At 48.3% G+C, this 19860-nt stretch overlaps 1 protein-coding gene across 10 annotated transcripts in view; it reads left to right on the top strand.

The window, feature by feature from the left end:
- PRKAG2 (protein kinase AMP-activated non-catalytic subunit gamma 2) overlaps positions 1–9756 on the top strand; it is a 252372-nt gene extending 242616 nt beyond the window's left edge. For all 10 annotated transcript variants that reach the window (XM_032394363.1, XM_032394364.1, XM_032394365.1 and 7 more), the window contains 3 exons: positions 841–987; positions 4227–4320; positions 8678–9756. In XM_032394363.1, coding sequence (XP_032250254.1) covers positions 841–987; positions 4227–4320; positions 8678–8709 — 273 coding nt within the window. In that variant the 3' untranslated portion in view covers positions 8710–9756. The remainder of the gene's footprint in view (positions 1–840; positions 988–4226; positions 4321–8677) is intronic.
- Positions 9757–19860: the final 10104 nt, after the last annotated feature.

Here is a 19860-nt window from a genome sequence, read left to right on the forward strand (position 1 = left end):
GAATTTGTGGATCCCTTGCTAAGGATCCCATTGTTTGCTGATGGGAACAACCGTTCTAAAGAAGACAGCAAAAAGCATTCAGGAGAATGATTGAAGGTCCTATTTTTTAATCCCCAGTATAAATCTATTAGCGGTAGTGCTACATCTTTCCTCTAGCTGCTTTCTTTTCCCCATTTTAAATGTGCTTCCTTAGGGTTTTATGGTATTTCTAAGGAAGTGAACTGAAACTCTAGTAGCCCCAAATGTGCTCATCATTTTTGGCCCTAATGTTGATCGCAGTGTTAAATACTTCTTTGCAACCAGCTGTCTCAAACCCTTTTGTTTCATTTATTCTGCTTAACGATAACAGACATCCAAAAACAGGTTGATTGGAATTTGGTTGAGTAGGACCGTCTAAGGCTAAAGCCCCGTGGGTCTGTGGGCCCTGTCTGGCCTGCTCTTCCTCCACAGCTGCTCGATCCCGGGGCTCCCTCAGCGCCTTCCCAGCGGAAACCTGGCTCCCCAGGCCAGGGCACCCTGGGGTGCTTCTCACCCCTTACAAATGTTAGTCCATCTCTCCAAAGACTTTATTCACGCGGGCTCTAGAGCCTCACAGGGTAAGAATGGGGGGATTCTTCTGTAGGACATGCCGACGCTATGTCACAAGGGTGCTCCACGACGAAGGTATACCTCGTAAGCTTTAGTTATTATTGATGATGAAATACTGCTAACGGCATGTGATAACCTGGCACGGTGATGAACATGAATGTTTTTAAAAATCAGGTCACTTGAAACTTACTAATTTTGGTTATGAATGTGAATTGAAATGAAAGGATATAATTCATTGTTACTTTATTACAGAACCTTGCTGCTGAAAAAACCTACAATAACCTAGATATCACAGTGACCCAGGCCCTTCAGCACCGCTCTCAGTATTTCGAGGGTGTCGTGAAGTGCAGTAAGCTGGAAATCCTGGAGACCATCGTGGACAGAATAGTGCGGGCTGAGGTGAGGCAGCGGGGCCACTCCTCCCTCCCCACCCCTGCCCCAGCCGCGCTGCCCCAAGTACGCAGTGGCCGGGGTGCCACGGGGGGGGGGGGGGGGGGGATCGTGAATCGCAGGAACGGCCAGGGAAGCAGAGGCAGGTTCCGTCGGATATCGCGCTTTCCCTCTCCAGAACCTCGCGTGTTGCCTGATGCGTAGGTGATCTGGAAATGTTTATTGAATTGAATTGATAAGTCCTGATAATCATAGTTGAATCAAACTGGTAAGAGACTTCCATGGTTTAAAAAATACATAATTAAGAAAACAAATATCCCAAGAGCTTTGAGTTCCATTAGGGCATTTATGAATTTGAAGTTAAAAATGTGTGATTGTATAGTTTTAACAAAGTGAAGGATAAATCAAAATTATCTTTTGATCTTTTTAAGTTAATTTTCTCTCTTGCCTGATTTGGCTAATAGTAGACAGTCTAATAATGTCAATTCCTGACCCTCAGCACTCATGTGCCCTCATACTTCACTGCGTGTAGGATTTTTGGGTGTACTAAAATAAAAGATGAGCGAGATCACTGGATAACGCATCTAATTCAGTATACCCACTCCCCAAATCATTTCTTTCCTTTCTTATTCGCCAGGGATAGGAATGTTCTCCCATTTATCCCTCTCTAGGACTGAAGGATGCAGCAGTGTTCTTTCTGGAACAATCCCTGAGTAGGCAGAATCCATTCATAATGCTATGTCTGCTCTGGTACTTTTTACTGTAAATATGAGAATGCAGTCCAAGAAGAAAAGTCCCTGATAATTTTTTAGGCTAACAGGTGTTCTTAACCTTACATATGAAGTAGGGGTCACATCAGAAGACGGCCTCCCTTGCTGGAGCCGTCAGATAGAAACACAGCTCTGTTTTCATCATTGGGTACTGAAGACTTCCACTTTGCCCTGTGCTCACCTGAGGGGAGTCCCCAGCTCCCATTACCACTACTGTGGCTTTTGAAACCTATTTCACTAGCATCTCAGTGTGAACTCTTAACTTTTTCAACTTGAATTTAATATCCATCAGTCTTGTTTTCCAAAGAGTTTTCATTGACTTAGGAATACATCTTAACTTTTAATAAGGGCCTTAGAATTACGTGCCTTTTGAAGATCATAGGTAATGATCCTATTTATAAGGACAATGGACGTCCATATGATAGAGTCCCTCATAACAGTGAAAAATGTTCTAGAAGAGTATTTGGTTGATATGAAAAAAAAAAGCATTAGCAATGTATTGCTAAGAGAAAAAGCCAATTACTGTATATAGTATGATTTTATTCATTTATATGCATATATGTGCAGAAGAGAGGCTAGAAGGACCCACAGCACAGTACTAACTGGCTGTTCCCGGGTGGCGGGGTTCTGGCTAATGCGGAGAACACGGGGAGTGCAGGGCTCCTCCATTCTGAGCTCTCTTTTTGGAGCATATATCCCTCAGGTAAAAGAAAAAAGGTAATTGGCTTGTCCTTTCAGTTCATCTGGCAAGCAAGCAGGTATTTCTTTGTAATAGGAAATGGGTCATTGAGGAAAATAAAGATGTAATTCAATACTTTTCTCATTATGCATCTTGACTTTTTCCCCCATTAAATTAATTTCTTGGGGCGCCTGCGTGGCTCAGTTGGTTAAGCGTCTGCCTTCGACTCAGGACATGATCTCAGGGTCCTGGGATCGAGCCCCACATTGGGCTCCCTGCTCAGCGGGAAGCCTGCTTCTCCCTCTCCTCCCCACTCAGTGTTCTCACTCGCTATCTCTGTCTCTCACTCTCAAATAAATAAAATCTTTAAAAAAAAAATTAATTAAAAAAAAAATTTCTTTCACCCAATGACTCCTTACTGGGGGACCAAGGCCAATTTTACCTTAAATACAGTTGTTGGAGAAAGGGCATACAGTATCAACAATGATTTATTTATATGACATAAATACCACACCAGCTTTTTGATACCCAGGAATATTCACTAGTTTAGACTCAGCAGCAAATGACAAGAAAATGTTTTTGGTGGTCATTTCTGCCTGGTAGAATTAATTCTCTGGGTGAGATGGCCACCCCTTGACCTTCAGTAGTTCAAAAGAGAGTTATTTAATTAGCATTATTGATCGTTAACAAAATGTGTCCCATAGACTATAAAGCATTCTCTGATCCTAGATATAAGCTGTTATTTTAATTTATAAATAATTGTATTGCAGAATTATTGAAGACCCTACAGTTTTTTTAGAGAAATTTTTCAAGTTTAAGTAATCTCTACACCCAATGTGGGGCTCAAACTCAGGACCCGGAGATCAAGGGTTGCATGCTTTTCTGACTGAGCCAGCCAGACTCCCCTAGAAAAACTTTCAAAAGTCACGTCATGAGAAAGAACAAAGTCATTTTTTTTTAAACCCAAAGCAAGCTAAGATGTGAAAAGCATCCCCAACACAGTATCAGAGACAAATCTAAAAACAGAATTTCCTTCCCTTTCCATCTCCTTCCTGTGCCCCCCACAGTGTGTGTGTGTGGGGGGGGGTAACTGTTGCATAGGGAGAAGAGGATCATCTCCAGGGTAACCAGCAGGTGTGTGGCTGCCTCAGGCCTAAGTGCTAAAGCTTGGAAGTCAGAGATGCTCAGAGAAGCTTGATGCCTGCTCACTCCTTTCCTGTGTTAAGGATGCTTTGTTAGAGTAATACCTCTGGCCATTCGCTTATAAAAGACCTGAGTAGAACATGAGATGTGAATATACTCTATTTCACTTTATTATAGCTCATTTATCCTCTGAACCATATGAACATATTAATGTATGAACTTCGTGGAGAAAAGACTATAAAACAATGAACTGTGTGACCTGTTCTGTTCCAGCGCTCACTTGGATGTTTTTCCGTGTAAATCAGTAGTGGATAGTTACTAGAAACCGAAATACTACTTTAAAAATGTAAAAACTTATGCTTAAGAGAGTATTATGACTACATCGTAGTTCATGTTTTGGGTTGTATCATTCATATGTCAATATTCTAAAATCTGAGAATAGCGGGACATAGCTGGGAAATTTTTCCTACAAGTAGTTAAAGTCAGCATTGCATTTTAACTTTAGAGCCTAAGACTTTCATGGTTCTGGACACGGTTTCTGTCTCTTACATGTGGGATGTATTCCTTGTATAGTATATGAAAGACGTATTTGCTAATACCCATTGTAGGTAGAACCCTCTGTAAACTGACAGGGGAGCTTCTTGTCTCGTTTGCAGGTGCATCGGCTGGTGGTCGTGAACGAAGCAGATAGCATCGTGGGTATTATCTCCCTGTCGGACATCCTGCAAGCACTGATACTCACGCCCGCAGGTATGCGTGCCGCCTGCCGGCCCTTCCCTTACACACAGGCCGAGCGGGGAGCGGGGCAGGTGCCTCCAGCAGCTGCTGCTCCAGCACCCACGCCTCTGGAAACCACGTGCACGTTCTGTGTGGTTTTTCTTTGTAGTTTTACTGTTCTAGTTGGGTGAGAGAGAAAAGTTTATAGAAAGTATTCTTAGCATCCTATCCACGACCACAGTGCCTGAATAATTGAGGATTCATTGCCAAATTCATAACCTTTTCCATTAAAAAGCTAAGATCTCTTCAGTTTTGCTTTATTTTTAGGACTATTTCCTGGAAAACATAGGTGGGAAATGCATTGGGTTCTAACTATTTATTTTTAGGACTATTTCCTGGAAAACATAGGTGGGAAATGCATTGGGTTCTAACTATTGAAACCATTATCTACCCTTAAAAAAAAAAACAAAAAACTTGTGTTTTGAGTCTATGAAACAGAAGACCTAAACACAAACTTTTTTCCATTAATAGCGTTTTGGAAATTACATCAACTAGCAAACAGCACTGGTGGCTAATCTCGTTTTCTGCCAGATCAACTCTGAGCAAGCGTTCACGCCGCAGTCAGGGAGCATGCAGGGAGATGGGGGAGGGGGCTCCAAAAAAAGAGGGGTTGGTGTGTCCTGTGTGCCATGTTTAACAGTGAGGGGTGGGCTGAAGGGTCTGATAACCACCAGCCCTCTTTCTCCTCCCTGCTTCTCCCCTTCCCACCCCCATTAAGTACAAACAGTCCAGCCTGGGGCCGGACTAAGCTGTGCCAAGACAGGCCAAGACCGCAGACTAAGTCACTTCTGAGAGTTTGAAGTATGCATATACTAGAGTATTGATTTTTCTTGAGTTCAGAAACCAAACTAGCCAAGACTAGGTTTCAGTTGGTTTATAACCTAAAGATGCTCATCTGAAAGGAATCCGTGGCACCAGTGAGAAACAGCCCTTCCACGATGTGAGAGCAGCAACACCTGGGGGCCGTCCACGGAATCAGAAACTCTAGAGCTGGGGCCTCGGACAGTCATTTTCAATTTCAGCTCTTAGGGAACCTGAAACTCACGATAATCTTCATAATCATGAAATAGTGATAAAATGACTAAATGAATATGAGACTGTTGACAGCATTATTTGTAATAACCCAAAACTGGAAATAACCCAGACACCTAGCAAAAGCAGCAGATTGCATGACGTTCGTTCTGTGGAATGCCGCACACAGAACTGACCATGAACACACATTGCTGTATTCAACCTCACACACGTGACATCGAGCAGAGGAGCAAGACCAGTCCAGGGAGTGCGATGACGCTAACCTACAACTTCCACAGCTCCCTCACGCGCAGTGGGAAAAGGCCTCCTCAAGAGCAGACCCCTCCTTGCAGGCACGTAATTCGCACCTTCAGAAAAAGGCACCCCTTTCCCCGGGCAGCAGGCCTGGGCCAACACACACATGTGCCCAACAGCGTCAGCGTGAATTTCAGCCCTCCTCTGTCCTGTGGCCAAGATTCTTCGTGCATTACAAACTCAAGAGCAAACAAGTCAAGTTCTTTATCGTCTTTATGCCTAGTGTCACAGGCCATAAGAATGAGAATGCTGCCTGGGGCTCCTGGCTGGCTCAGTCACTAGAGCATCAGACTCCTGACGTGGAGGTTGTGAGTTCAAGCCCCACATTGGTATAGAGATTACTTTAAAATAACTTTTTGAAAAGTTTAAAATGGGAATATTGGGCTGCATGAGTTTACATTTCCCTCCACATTTGAGATTTTAAAAATTCTAAGTCCCTAATACTGCTCTGTGGGGAGGAACCCTGTTTCACAGCCAGAATTTGAAATGTGTGTTACCACAGAAATAACGTTCTAAAGATAGTAGTTGAATTAGAATTCTCTACAGTGTAATGTGCAGAACACTATTTAGGAAGACGCTCCGTGTTCCTAATGACTGGATGACAAGTGAACACTGGGAGCAGAACTCTCCGGGAACACAGGGCCCGCCTCGGCTCCGCAGCCCTTGAGACGCTCGCACCGTGAGGGACGGCGCCGTGTGGGCGTCAGACGAGTGCAGCCCGATGTGCCTGACCCCCCGCCTGCCCTCCGAGCTGCCCGAGTGTGGGCAAGCTGCTCAGCTCGTGTAGCCTCTGCCACGCAGCTGTAGAGCGAGCGGCCCGCCACAGATACTCGGATTTGAAACCAGAACCACGCACGAAGCGGCTTGTGCGCGACGAAGCACCGCCCGTACCCAGGCCCGCGCCGCTGGTGGGTGTTCACGGACTGGGCAGGAAGAGGCACTTTGAGAAAGCGGCCACTGTTCCACCAATAAAAGGTACCAGAGGTCATCTTCTTTTCAACAGCTGACAGACGCAGTCCTCCGCGGAGGACACCGACTCGCCGTCATAACAGTTTAGCAGCAGCTAAAGTAAAACTTAGACGGTCCAAAGGAACCACATGTATGCGCACACACCACCAGTGAGTACCTGCTCTGGAAGCGGGAGCTACAGCGTGCTAGTCCCTCGTTTTTATAGGTTGTTAATCTCTTTCCAAAGTCGTTTTGTGCCTGAAGCTAAAACAGGAGAAGCTGCTGTGATGAGAAAAATGGTAGCGCTCCCACTGGCTTGGAAACGTGCCAGCCAGATAGGTGTTCTGTGCAAATATCCATAAATGTTACGCTTTTTTAAAACATTTTCATGAGTGTGTACAGGTGCACTTCAGAGATATTGTGGGTTCAGTTCCAGACCAATGCCATAAAGCGAATATCGCAATAAAGCAGATCCAAGGAATTTTAAAACGACCACGAGCAGGCCCGCACTGGAAGAGCCCTCCCTGCGGACGGGCCCCCCGCCCCCGGAGCTCTCAGCGGGGCCGTCTTCCTGCCGCTGGAGGGTGGGGGCGGCGCTGGCGGCCGCTGAGCCCCCCGGGTGCCGGGCGCGGGGTCCCCGGACAACCGTGCAGGTCCCCGCACCGACGGCTCGCCCGGCAGCGCGCTTTCTCGGCGGCGGGCGCGTCTCCCCCCCAGGACCGCTGCCTTCGGAATGGGAGTCGGGCCTCTCGGGCCCCGCCGCCGCCGCCGCATCGGCTGAGCTTCTGTCACGCGCCGGATCCTCTGTCCCCCCGGCAGGGGACTCGGGAACCCCCGTGCTTGGCTCGTCCCGGAGCAGCACCTGCTCGGCCGGTCCCGTGTGCTCCCGAGCTTGCGGCACGTCGGTCCCCGCTTCAGGCCGCGCTCCTCGTTCTGTTCTGCTGCCGCTTTGTCGTCCCGGTTCGAGAGCGCGGGCGGAGCGGACTGAGCCTCGTTCTTCAGCCCCCGAGGGTTTGCAGACCGGCCCTGAGCGCCGGCTTCAGCTGCGGGCCACCGGCCGCGTGAGCCCCTCGCGACAGGGCGGCCTGGCCCGCGGAGCTCGGCAGCCGGGCGCTGCCTTCTTCTCTCCTACTTTAGCTGCTGAACTGTGTCAGGGACTGGGAGGCTCGAGGAGAGGGATCGGGATCGGGGAAAGGCTGGTGTGTGGAGCAGTGAGCACGCACACATTTCTTAAGCTGCCGTCTTATATGTGTGGTTCGTGGTGCCAACAATTACAACAGTAACCTCAGACATCACTGAGGGGCTGCCTGGGTGGCTCAGTTGGTTAAGCTCAGGTCATGATCTCCTGGGTCGTGGGATCAAGTCCCACATTGGGCTCAACGCTCAGCAGGGAGTTTGCTTGAAAGATTCTCTCCCTCTGCCCCTCCCCCGCGTCTCTCTCTCTCTCAAAATAAATCTTTTAGAAAAAGATCACTGATCGCAGGTCACCATAACAGGTAAAATAATGAAAAACTTTGAAATACAGAATTCCCAGAATGTGACAGAGACACGAACAAATGCTGTTTGGCAGACGGCACCAGTACACGATGGCTCGATGCAGGGCTGCTGCAGACCTTCAGGCTGTAAGAACAGACTGCTCTGCAACGTGCAGTAAAGCGAAGCACAAGGAAGGAGGTTCTGTGGGACAGCAGCGCCGTGCACCTGCACTAAAACACATGCGTCCCTTCTTTTAAAAATGCTAGCAGTTCTGCTGCTAGAACCCTTTTTTCTTTTTTTCAAACTAAATCTTGCATATTTCGACTTCTGACGTAACACAGATTCGAAGTGGGCTGCTGTGACTGCAGGTGGGGGTGGGGCGCTTGGAGCCACCTGCTTGTCTCCTGTCCCCGCCTCTCGACACCTAGAACATTCTCCTAAGTCACTGCAGAATACGGGTGAAGACCACCAAGCCGGGGGGCGGGGTGGGGGGCGACCACTGCTCCTGTGTGTAGGACAGGCCCAGCTGCGACGTATTTTTCTGTTGCTTTGAGACTTTCATTTCTCCATCTACCAACAGGTGCCAAACAGAAGGAGGCGGAAGCAGAATGACCACTGTGAGTGGAGAAGCCCTTGGAGGAGAACCTGAACAGAGATTCTGGGTCACGCTTTGCCTCATGAACACTGACCGTGACAGAAGACAGTCAAATGGCTAAGAATGTATATCAGGGTTTAGTGATGGGTATTTTTTCCAGTGATATTGAAACTGAGCATAAGAAACAGAGTTTATGTGTTTGAAGATTCAGGCTTGCATTAAAAGACTGTTTTCAGACCTTTGTCTGAACGATTTCAAATGCTGTATGTTATTAAAGTGCACTGTGTCTTGAAATTTTTATTACTTTTCATTTCAAAGAATTCACTGGTCTGTAACAGGTAATATGACATAAGGCGAGTGCATGGCCTCTTCAGACCTAGTGCCTTATGTCAGAACACGCGATACGTCATCACCGCGGCCCATGGCAGCTGGAGCCACACGGTGCTGGGGCGTGAAAGTCTATGGACCTTTACCAAATCAGTCTGTTTTCATTAGATTTGTTGAACAGTTGTAATTTGGATATAAATAATTACTTTATAAAACTTTAATGACAGTTTTATGTTTTAAGTGTCTGTTCTGAACTATGATGTAAACAAAACTGCTCTACAACAGCTTTATTTATTTTTACTTTCATGCAATTTTTTACACATCGTGGTGGGGAAGCTTCACCGTACCCATTAATAAACCATTGGTTGTTATTTTTAAATGGCAAATTTCTCATTTAAGTTTGCATCTGGAGAGGATAGGACTTCTAAAATAGCCACTGTTAGGTTTTAAAAGCTGAAGTGTCTGAAAGCACGTGTGGAGACTGGAAACAGGCAGCGATTATGAGGAAACAAAAGTGCCGGGAAGATGTCTATTTTTTTCTTGTGTATTGAAATGTAAAATCATGATGTTTGTATGACTGCTGATGCGACTGTTTTTGTAAATTTTATTGTGGCATATACAGTATTGTCATATGGTTGAAAAGAAACACAATGTTTCCTAATGTAAGTGCTCTGAAAATGTCGACACTGTATATATATATATATACATATATATATACACACACACACACATATATATATATATGAGTATAGTTTGATTTTTTTTGTTTTGGGGTTTTTTTTTGGCAGATTGAAAAATTAAAATAAATCTTATTATCGACCATTTTGTTAAAGAAGTTCTTTAAAATACCATGTCTTTCAGCACATATTAAAAATCCACATGCAGTTTCCCATTCAGGTATTTCTCCCCAAATGAAGAACATGAATTCTCGTATCCCTTTTTCCATCATCAGAAAAAAAAAAAACCCTTAACGACTTGATCCATAAACTTTACCTCTCTCCATTATTAAGTAGAATATAGTTAATGAAAACCTGGTGTGCAGGTTGTCGTGTACCGAGCCGGGACTTTTTTCATCTCCTGAGAGGCCGAGTATGAGAGCGTATGGTCCGTTTCCCCATAGAAACTGTGGTCGTGACTCAGGTTCATGGTAATGTTTGGGGAGAGGAAGAAAGGCACAGAGCCCCCAAGGCACAGTTTTGAAACTCAAAACCGCTGTTTTCAGTCCACCGCGGTCTGTGCGGCGCACACGAGTGCACGAGTGCCCCGCGCGTGGGTGTGTGCTGTGTAGGCTCCGCTTCAGAAAAGCGTCTGGGGCCACTTACGGAGCTGTGGTCACGGTTTCCGCTCCCACGAGGCGCCCTCCCGCCCGGCGGCCTCCGACCCAGGGGAGGTGTGGCTGTGCAAGCGTGCCCTGCACCGGAGTCTGGGACACACCTGCAGGTGTGAGCCTGCGCAGCAGCCTGAGTGGACCAGCCACTTAGCGGGCGGAGGGCTGTTACCCAGGAGCTGTTTCCAGCAAGTGAAAAAAGACGGTTCCGGTAAGTGCCCTCTCGGTGCCCTTCTAGAAGGAAGGAAAAGTGCCACTTCAGCGAGATGCAGGAAGGATTCTAAGGGAAAGGCCTAACTGACCTGAGAGAATCCACCTTGGCACCATTGCTGGATGACCCTCAGGTGTTTACACCTGCTCCCCGGGGGGCTCGAGGGGACCCCCTGCGCAGCGCGCTCACTGCCACCGGCTGGGCCTGCCCCCTGCCCCGACCCCCGCCCCGCCGTGGCCCTCACACCAAGGAGGAGCTCACGGCACCCAAAGGCTTTGAGCAAATGAGTGATGAATATGAAAGAGCGTATCAACACTATCAACACTAACCACATCTGTTCCAGAAAGGAAGGGCATCCACACCGTTTTATATTCTAATCTCTAAGAAAAACTAAACAGATTTACTGAACCAATGACATTTCCTAGATTCTCCTACAGAAATGCATGAGCAGACAATCCTCTTAAACCACTGGTTCTCAACCAGGGGAGATGTTGGAGCCTAGGGGACATGTGGCCAAGTGGAGACATTTTTGGTTGTCACCACTAGACTAGGTGGGGGGTGGGGCGTGTCCTCCTGGCATCTGGTGGGTAGAGGCCCCAGAGGCTACAGAGGACGGTCCCCACGACACAGTATCCAGCCCAAGATGTCAGTAAGGAATGAGCTTAGACACTCTGCCCTAAACAAGTATAATCTTCTGGGTATTTTGGTTACATTTGTTACTTCCTTACTGAATCCATCTGTCTTTGGGGAAGAAAAACTCAGCAGGCAGCCTTTCTGGGAAGGGAGACAGTCAAAATAATCCACAGGTGGATTCCAAAGAATTTACTTCCAAAGCTCTTTCACCAAAAAGAAAATATTGCTTTGCATAATAGCGCTCTCAGGAGAAAATTCCAACCCGGAGGGAAATACTTGGAAAATAAGTTTCACTTACATACACATAGCCTGATTTTATTTCTTGGACTTAACACACTGCACAGAATTTACCTTAGACATCGACCGAAGCAAGGGCATGGTACAATGATCACCTGGTTCTCAAAGGTACCTAGTTCCTTCTAGAACCTTCCGTGCTTGAAATACTGCTGACCTCCACCTCCAAGAACTCACAGATGGGAATCTGAAGACTCGCTGAAACGCTGCTCTGATTTCAAGTATGGGCTTCCCTCTCTGCAAAGCCCGCATCACCATCACCTACTCTCCTCTGACACCAGAGCCTAAGGGGCACCTCCGTCGGCCTGGTAGGTTGGAGATGCAGGACTGGTCTCTCAGCCGCCCCCACTCGCCAGCGTCGGGAGCTTCTGGCCGTCTGCCACCCCCTGCTCCGGCAACCAGGAGGCTGGTCACCACAACGGTCCCAGAAGGCAGGGCAACACCCCTCCTCCCAGCCCCAGGGAGAAAGGCTTCGGACCCTCCTGCAGGGCAGAGCCTCTCCCCGCCAGCCGAGCGCCCGTGCCTGGGAACAGGTCCCCTCCCTTCCTTCATGCCTCTCCCAGCTGTGCCGCGGAGGCCTGGGAGAAACAAGAAGTGGCCCGAAGCCTCGCCCTGGGCGCTTAGGGCCGCGGCCTCAGCTGTGAAGACCAAGGGAACCGCAAGCTGCTGCCCACGAGCCTTGGCGACCTCCCGGCCAGCAGACCCGAGAGAGAGCAGGCCCCTGCCTGTGGCCCACGCACAGCCGGCGCCCTCCTTGCTTTGGCTTCCTGGCCAACAAGGCTCCCCGAGCCGTGGGGTCGGCTCCCTTCGGGCCGCGAGGCCTCCCCACGGGCTGGCCAGGGGGACGGGGAGAGGGTCCCGCTCAGGAGACCTTAACCTCTATCTGCGGCCCCAGCCCCCGAACTCCTGCCCAGTCACCACCTTCTCCGAAACGCCCCGCAGGCGCCTCACGTGGGACTCGCTGTCCTCACACACGAAGCAGAGATGCTGGCAACCTCCGAACCTTCTGGGAGCTTTTTAATCCTCCTCCTCTCCTTCCCACCCCTTGAAAAGACCATAAAGTGGCAGCGTTTCTGACAGCCTTCGAATGCATCCACACTGATAAGCCTCAAAAGCTGACCCTTCCAATTTACATTCGTCACAGCTGTTAAGTTGCATTTTTAAACCAAAACTCTCATCATCTCGGGCACCTGGGTTGCTCAGTGGTTGAGCGTCTGTCTTCGGCTCAGGTCATGATCACAGGGTTCTGGGATAGAGCCCCACGTCAGGTGCTCTGCTCAGCGGGGAGTCTGCTTCTCGCTCTCCCTCTGCCCTTCCCCCCCCCCCGCCCCCAGGCTCGTGCTCTCAGTCTCAAATAAATGAATAAAGTCTTAAAAAAAAAAAGGGGCGCCTGGGTGGCTCAGTCGTTGGGCGTCTGCCTTCGGCTCAGGTCATGATCCCAGGGTCCTGGGATCGAGCCCCGCATCGGGCTCCCTGCTCGCGGGGAAGCCTGCTTCTCCCTCTCCCACTCCCCCTGCTTGTGTTCCCTCTCTCGCTGTGTCTCTCTCTGTCAAATAAATAAATAAAATCTTAAAAAAAAAAAAAAAACTCTCATCATCTCATTCCACTGCTCAAAAACCATCATAGGCCCCACAGGAGTGGGGACCAGGCCCCCGCAGCCCTCTCCTCCCGCTGAGCCTCCCATGCACCTGCTCCCTGCCCTTCTCAAAGCACCAGGCCTTGCACACCTGCCCACCGGCCTGAACTGGTCCCCCACCTCGCTTCCCACCTGCAGACATTCAACCACTTTCTCTGGGGCCAAATCAAAAGCTACCTCCACCGTGGAGGCTCGCAGGACTCTCCCCAGCTCACAGACGGGTACCTCCCCGCTCTGACAACGGCGAGCCACACTTCCGGAGGCCTGGTCCACCCTGCCTCCTTCCTGGATGGCGGAGGTGGTGCTGGAGGCCCCTGGCACCTGGGGACAGAAGATGTGCTTCTCAGTACTGCCCTGCGCACCAGGAAACTGTTGTCAAACCCCTCGCCTTTCCTGACCTGGCTTTTCCCTCTGTCCAGTTACTGAGATGGACAAATACGTGTGCACACGCACACTGCCACGTGTAAGGTACTCCCTGAACGTGGAAGGACCTGCCAGTGCTAGTGGCAGGCCCCGTCCTCACTGATGCTGCGGTCCCCCGAGTCCCTCAAGGGAGGGAAGGGTATCCCGCTCGTCTCCATACTCTCACACTGGCTCATCTCTGGGCCTGAGAGGAGCTTCATGAATGTCCGCCCAACGTTTGATGAGTGCTTGGTAACAGCCAGTCTATCCACTAGGATCGGGGCTGGTGACATGCTCCAAGCACGTGAAGCCGTTCCCCTAAATTGCCAGGTTACTTCATAAAGGTAGAGAGGCGCCGCAGAATATGGAGTGTCATCTATAAATTCCGAGGCAGCCGTCTTCTCTGCCTTATGCTTTAACGTTTGAGTTCTGAAGGCAGGCTCCTGAGGGCGTGCGCCCTGCTCCCTGACACAAAGGGCACTTCCTTCTCAGAGGAGGGGACGTGGATGCCCGCAGACCCCCAACGCCTGTGAGTGGTCACAGCAGAGGGCTGCCCCGACTGGTTGGGATAGTAGAGCATGGAACAGCACAAGGGCCAAGCTCCCTTCCCGTGGGAGGAGAATGGAGAAAAGGACAGCCACGCCTGTTCAGAGACAAAAATGAGGCTGGCTTCAGGAGCTGGGAGTGGAAAAGACCAGAGAGACATGAGCACCAAGAGAGCCCTTCACACCTCCAGAGACGCAGAGGATTTGATAAGCTCACTCCTGACCCTCTTAAAATCCAGAAGCAGCCATTCCATATTTTGAGAATTCCCATGTACCATCTTTCTGCACCTTGTCTTCTTTTTAACAGCTGAAACAATTTCCAGAAACTTTCAAAAAAAAAAAGTGCTGTTTGAGGAACAGCCCTTGGGATAATTTGTAATCAGAAGTGGCGGGTGGAAGGAGTTGGCAGGTGGAAGGGGGGGGCAGGTGGATGGTCCCTGGTTGGGGGATTTCCAATAAACCAGCCTGGAATGACGTCATCCCTGTTACTTTCCAGAACCACATCAAAGAGAGTAGTTGTTTAGTAGTGATCAATTAGAATTTCATATTAATTAATTTATTTAGCAACTATTATGCTGTGCACAAAGCACCTATCATGGGCCGGGCACTGTCCGAGGGGTCTGGGCCACATCTGTGAACGCGACAAATCTCGGCCCTCAGGAGCTCTAGCGCACAGGGTGAAAATTTTAAAAGTAGAGCAACATCACAGCATCTTAAGGTTTTTGCTCCAGCGATTTTCTCTCCCTGGAACAGCAACACCCCCCCGGCCCCGATTTCAGCTCAGCCACCTCCCTCACCGCACCTTCAAGTCTCGCTGCGACCTCGCCTTCTGGATGAGGCCACTTCGACCACATTCTATTAATAACTACTAGCACCACAAACAACAACGCAAAGGACAAGAGGGAGGAGAAGCTACAAACCAGGGGGTGCGCTTCCTGCCAGGCGCTCTTGGATCCTCACACAACATCTGAGGTAGTCTTTATCGGCTCCGAGGTGGTAACCTGGCCAGGCTGGTACCACTTGGAATTCGAGGACTTTGGGGCTTGATAACAGGCCTCATTCCAAAGCCCATGCTCTTAATCCCAGTTCTAAACAGCTACTGCGGGTTGAATTGTGTCCCCCAAAAAGACTCGCTGAAGTCTTCACCCCCAGTACCTGGGAATGTGGCCTTATTTGGAAACAGGGTCGTGGCAGATGTGATCAAGCTCAGTGAGGTCACTGAGTAGGGCAGGCCCTAATCCCATGACTGAAGGCCATGTGACGACAGGGACAGACTGATGGCTGTGACAAAGCTGGGCACCTAGCAGGTGCTTGAAACGGTCCATAATAAAAAGTTGTTTTCAAAACTTTACCAAAAAATTTTTACAAAAGTAAGCCATTTGCTTTCCTTTTAAAAGTAATTTTCTCTTAGCCTAGACATATTAAAATTAAAATATGCAAAAGGAAAGATATAACTGAGAATAAAAAAGCAGACATGTGGTTTCTCGGATGGCGACAGAGGTTCATTTTCTGGTACCGTGAAACCATTTGTTAGAAATAGGGCACACTCCTATTCTTAGCACATTGAAAGGAAAGTTGTCTTCAAAAGTAACCATATTATAGATTCCAGACATCTTAACACAACACTTAGTGATGAATAATTAAGATTTGTTCATTATACTTGTGCATCTGATGGTTCTACTTATTATACTATAAATTAGTTGACCCAAATGCTATTTTTTGAAATAAGCTTTTTTTAAGAACTGTAAACAGTTTTTAAAAGAGAACAGTGTGTACTTCTATTATTTGCGAATTGCCTGGAGGAAGAGTGCTCCCCACTTCTGCTGGTGAAACTAAGATGATAGTGTGAGCCATCAGGGAGCAGAGCCTGCAGGGTAGGGAAATGACAAGCCGGCCTCCCCATCACCCCCCACCCCCCACCCCCCGCCAGAAGCTTCATCTGCGGCTTTGAACCCTCCTGCAGACCCACCGCCATTTTCAGGTGGCCGTCACTGGGTCAAAGAGCACAGACCTGGGGGAAGCCCTGCTCCTCCAGCCACCATCAGCTCCCCCAGCCTCTTGCTCAAGTCCCTGTGAGCACCCCGCGCCCCAGCAGTCCCTCACAGTCTGACCCTCCGGCTGCCCTGCCTCCTCATCCAGCCTGACTCCACCCCTGTCCTCCTGAAAAAGCCCCACCCCGCCGCACCCCGCAGGGCCCAGACTGCCCCCCACCCTACCCCCCCCCCGTCCTGCCCCCCCACATCCTGCATGGCCCTGGCTGAAACCCCCTCCCTGCCCCTCCTCCCCCTAGGGCCCTGGCCGGCCCCCAGCTGTCTTCAGGTGCCTAGTTTTCCATCATCTACTATTAATTTGTCTCCAAAGTCTCGGCAAGAAACACTAGTCTCCTCACCCTGAGTTCAAAAACGTGAGGTAACCCATCTGTTCCCTTTTTCTTAGACATATCACTTACGGGCCTTGCAGTCCTCCTGCATCCATCTGGATCAATGACTTTTCTAGACCTGCTGCCCAGCCAGATGCTTGTCAATTTTACTCTTTCCAAAAACCAGCATTTTCTGGGGGTGCCTGGGTGGCTCAGTCGGTTAAGCGTCTGCCTTCGGCTGGGGTCATGATCTGGGGGCCTGGGATTGAGCCCCTCAGTGGGGAGCCTGCTTCTCCCTCTCCCTCTGCCACCCCCACCCCCCGCTTCTGCTCTGTGTCAAATAATAAAATCTTAAAAAATAATATTTAATTCTCTTTTCTATATCTTTCACTTCAGCTCTTCATTTTTCCTTCCTTCTGCTTTCCTTAAGTTTATTATATTATTGTAACTTCTTAAATGGGTCATTAAACTCAGTAATGTTCAGCCTTTTTTTGTTGTTCTAATGTAAGCACTTAAGGTTAACTTTTTCCCTTTTATGGCATCCCATATGCCTCCATTTGTAGCATTTTTATTATCAGTTTAAATAGTTTCTAATTTTCTTTATGATTTCTTTTTGACCCATGAATTATGCAGAAGTGTATCTCCTACTTTCCAAATGGATGGGGTTCTCTATGTTTTGTTATTGATTTCTAGCTTGATTGCATTGTGGTCAGAGAATGTGGTCGACAGAAGTTCTTGGAAATGTGTTGAAGCTTGCTTTATGACCCTCTACATGGTCAATTTTCATAAATGGCTTATACGTGTCTGACAAGAAGGTATATTTCTTTTCCTTTGTTGAGAGCAATGTCCTACAGGTGGTCATGGAACAACTTTTTTAATTGTGCTGTTCAAAACTTTTCTGTCCTTACTGATTGTTAAAAATGACTTCACCTATCAACTACTAAAAGGTATTAAAATATCCTATATGATTTCAATTTCTCCTTGCAATTCTGCCAAGTTTTGCTTAACATATTTTGCATAAACAGAATGTTATTGGTTACATAAAAGTTAAGAACTGTAATATGTTCCTGGTGAACAAAAGCTTTCACCATTATTTAGAGACTCTCTGTCCACAGTAACGGTTCTGCTTTAAAACCTATTTTATTTTATATCAATGCAGCTTCACAGGGTTTCTTTCAGCTGGTATTTGGTTTAGCCTTTTCCCAATTTTACTTTCAATTTTTCTGTATAATTTCATGAGTTCTTACAACCAGGGGTACTTAAAACCTGGAATTTAAAAAATCAGCAGGCTCGGCTCTGAGCCTGGAGGGCAAGAGGAAACAGAGTCCCCACCGTTAGAGAGAAAGCACCACAAACAAGCCCAGAGATACAGCAGAGAGGCGGCAGTTTGAAAAACGCCTGGGCCATACCAGAGGGAGCGTTGTTGTTGTCTCAGGGATCGCTGGGGGAACTCCTCCAGGAACAGAGGAGCTGGCTGGCACCGTTTCCCTCCCCTGCACCCCCAAGGTAAACACACGGCCACCTTTGGGAAGAAGCACCCCGCCCACACTTGCTGCCTTACTTGCTAATAGCACAGCCCCAGGCCACCCCTCACCCCCTATCCCCCACCTCCCCACCCCATGCTGTGGCAGATCTGCCCCCTTCAGCCAGGACTGCCTCAGTCCTGGCACTCTGGGTCCCCTCCCCTAGAAGACCGGCGGCTGGCAAACCTTGATAATACCGCACCTCCCCCACCCCCCACTTGCTCTGCTGAACCGCCCCCTCCAAGCCAGCTGGCCTCAGTTCTGCTTAGTGACAGGTCCCCTCTCGCAGCGGACCTACCCGCAAACCTCACAAACACTGCACATCTCGCCCCGTGAATGTGGCAGATCCACCCCCTCCAATATGCTCTTGGCCAGAGCCCCTCCAAAGCAGTACCACAAGACTGGCAATGTGTAAGCAGCTCCAACAGAGGCCAGCACCACTCCAAAGGGACCCCTGCCCTGGGGACAGGGAAAGATAACCACGCAGAGCAGTCAGACTGCCGCTCCAGCAGTGGCCTGGGGGCAGACAGCTGGTCTGACTACAGGCCCCACCCACCAAGGAAAACTTCTCAGGGCACAACACAGGGAAAGCACCCTGCATTTCAGTGCTACTGTATCTTGCAAACACCTGGTATGACTCAACTCAAACCTCAGGTGGCCCCAGAATGGCACACTAACACCACAGGGACCAAACACTGCCCACAACAGGCAAAGTGAGCCACTGCAGATGACCAGACTAAGGGAAAAAGCAGCTCAGCTACAACAGCAGGGTACCCGCAGCACACACAGGAGACAGCCCTGGAGAACCAGGTTCTGGTGAACAGGAGACACTGCACCGCAGGGCACAAAAGGACTTCTTCAGAAGGCTACTACTTTCAAGAGCAAGAGACATAGTGGACTTTCCTAACACATAGAAAGAGACACAGAGTTAGATAAAATGAAGAGCCAGAGGAATATGTCCCAAATGAAAGAACAGGACAAAATCACAGCAAGAGACCTAAGTGAAATGGAAATAAGGAATATGCCTGATAGAGAATTTAACATAACGATCATAAAGATACTCACTGGACTTGAAAAAAGAGTGGAGGACCTCAGTGAGGCCCTCAACAAAAAGAACCAATCAGAGATAAAGAACACAAGAAATAAATTAAAAATACACTAGATGGAATAAATAGTAGACTAGAGGAACCAGAAGAACAAATCAGTGACCTGGAGGACAGAGTAATGGAAAGTAATCAAGCTGAGCAGAAAAAAAAAAGTTATGTGCAGTTGAGAGAAAAAAAAAAGTTATGCAAAATGAGAATAGACTTAGGGAACTCAGCAACACCATCAGGCATAATAACATTCACATTATGGATACCCCAGAAGGAGAAAAGAGAGGAAAGGGGGCAGAAAATTTATTTGAAGAAATAATAGCTGAAAACTTCTCAAATCTGAGGAAGGAAACAGTATCCTAGATCCAGGAGCGAAGAGATCCCCCAGCAAAATCAACCCAAGCTGGTCCACATCAAGACACATAGAAATTAAAATGGCAAAATAGTGATAAAGAGAAATGTTTAAAAGCAGCAAGAGAAAAGAAAGCAGTTACATACAAGGGAAACCCCATAAGGCTATCAGCTGATTTTTCAGCAGAAATTTTTCAGGCCAGAAGAAAGTGGCATGCTATATTCAACGTAATGAAAGAAAAAAAATCTGCAGCCAAGAATATTCTATTCCAGCAAGGCTGGAAGAAGGATAAAGAAGGAATAGAAGGAGCAATAAGGCGTTTCCCTGACAAACAAAAATTAAAGAAATTCAGGACTACTGAATCAGCCCTATAAGAAATGTTAAAGGGGATTCTCTGAGTGGAAAAGCAAGACCATAAGAAAGAGTAAAGAGGGGCGCCTGGGTGGCTCAGTTGGTTAAGCAGCT

Source organism: Phoca vitulina, unplaced genomic scaffold (genome assembly GCF_004348235.1).
Source record: "Phoca vitulina isolate PV1807 unplaced genomic scaffold, GSC_HSeal_1.0 scaffold80, whole genome shotgun sequence".
NCBI classification, from domain to species: Eukaryota; Metazoa; Chordata; class Mammalia; order Carnivora; family Phocidae; genus Phoca; species Phoca vitulina.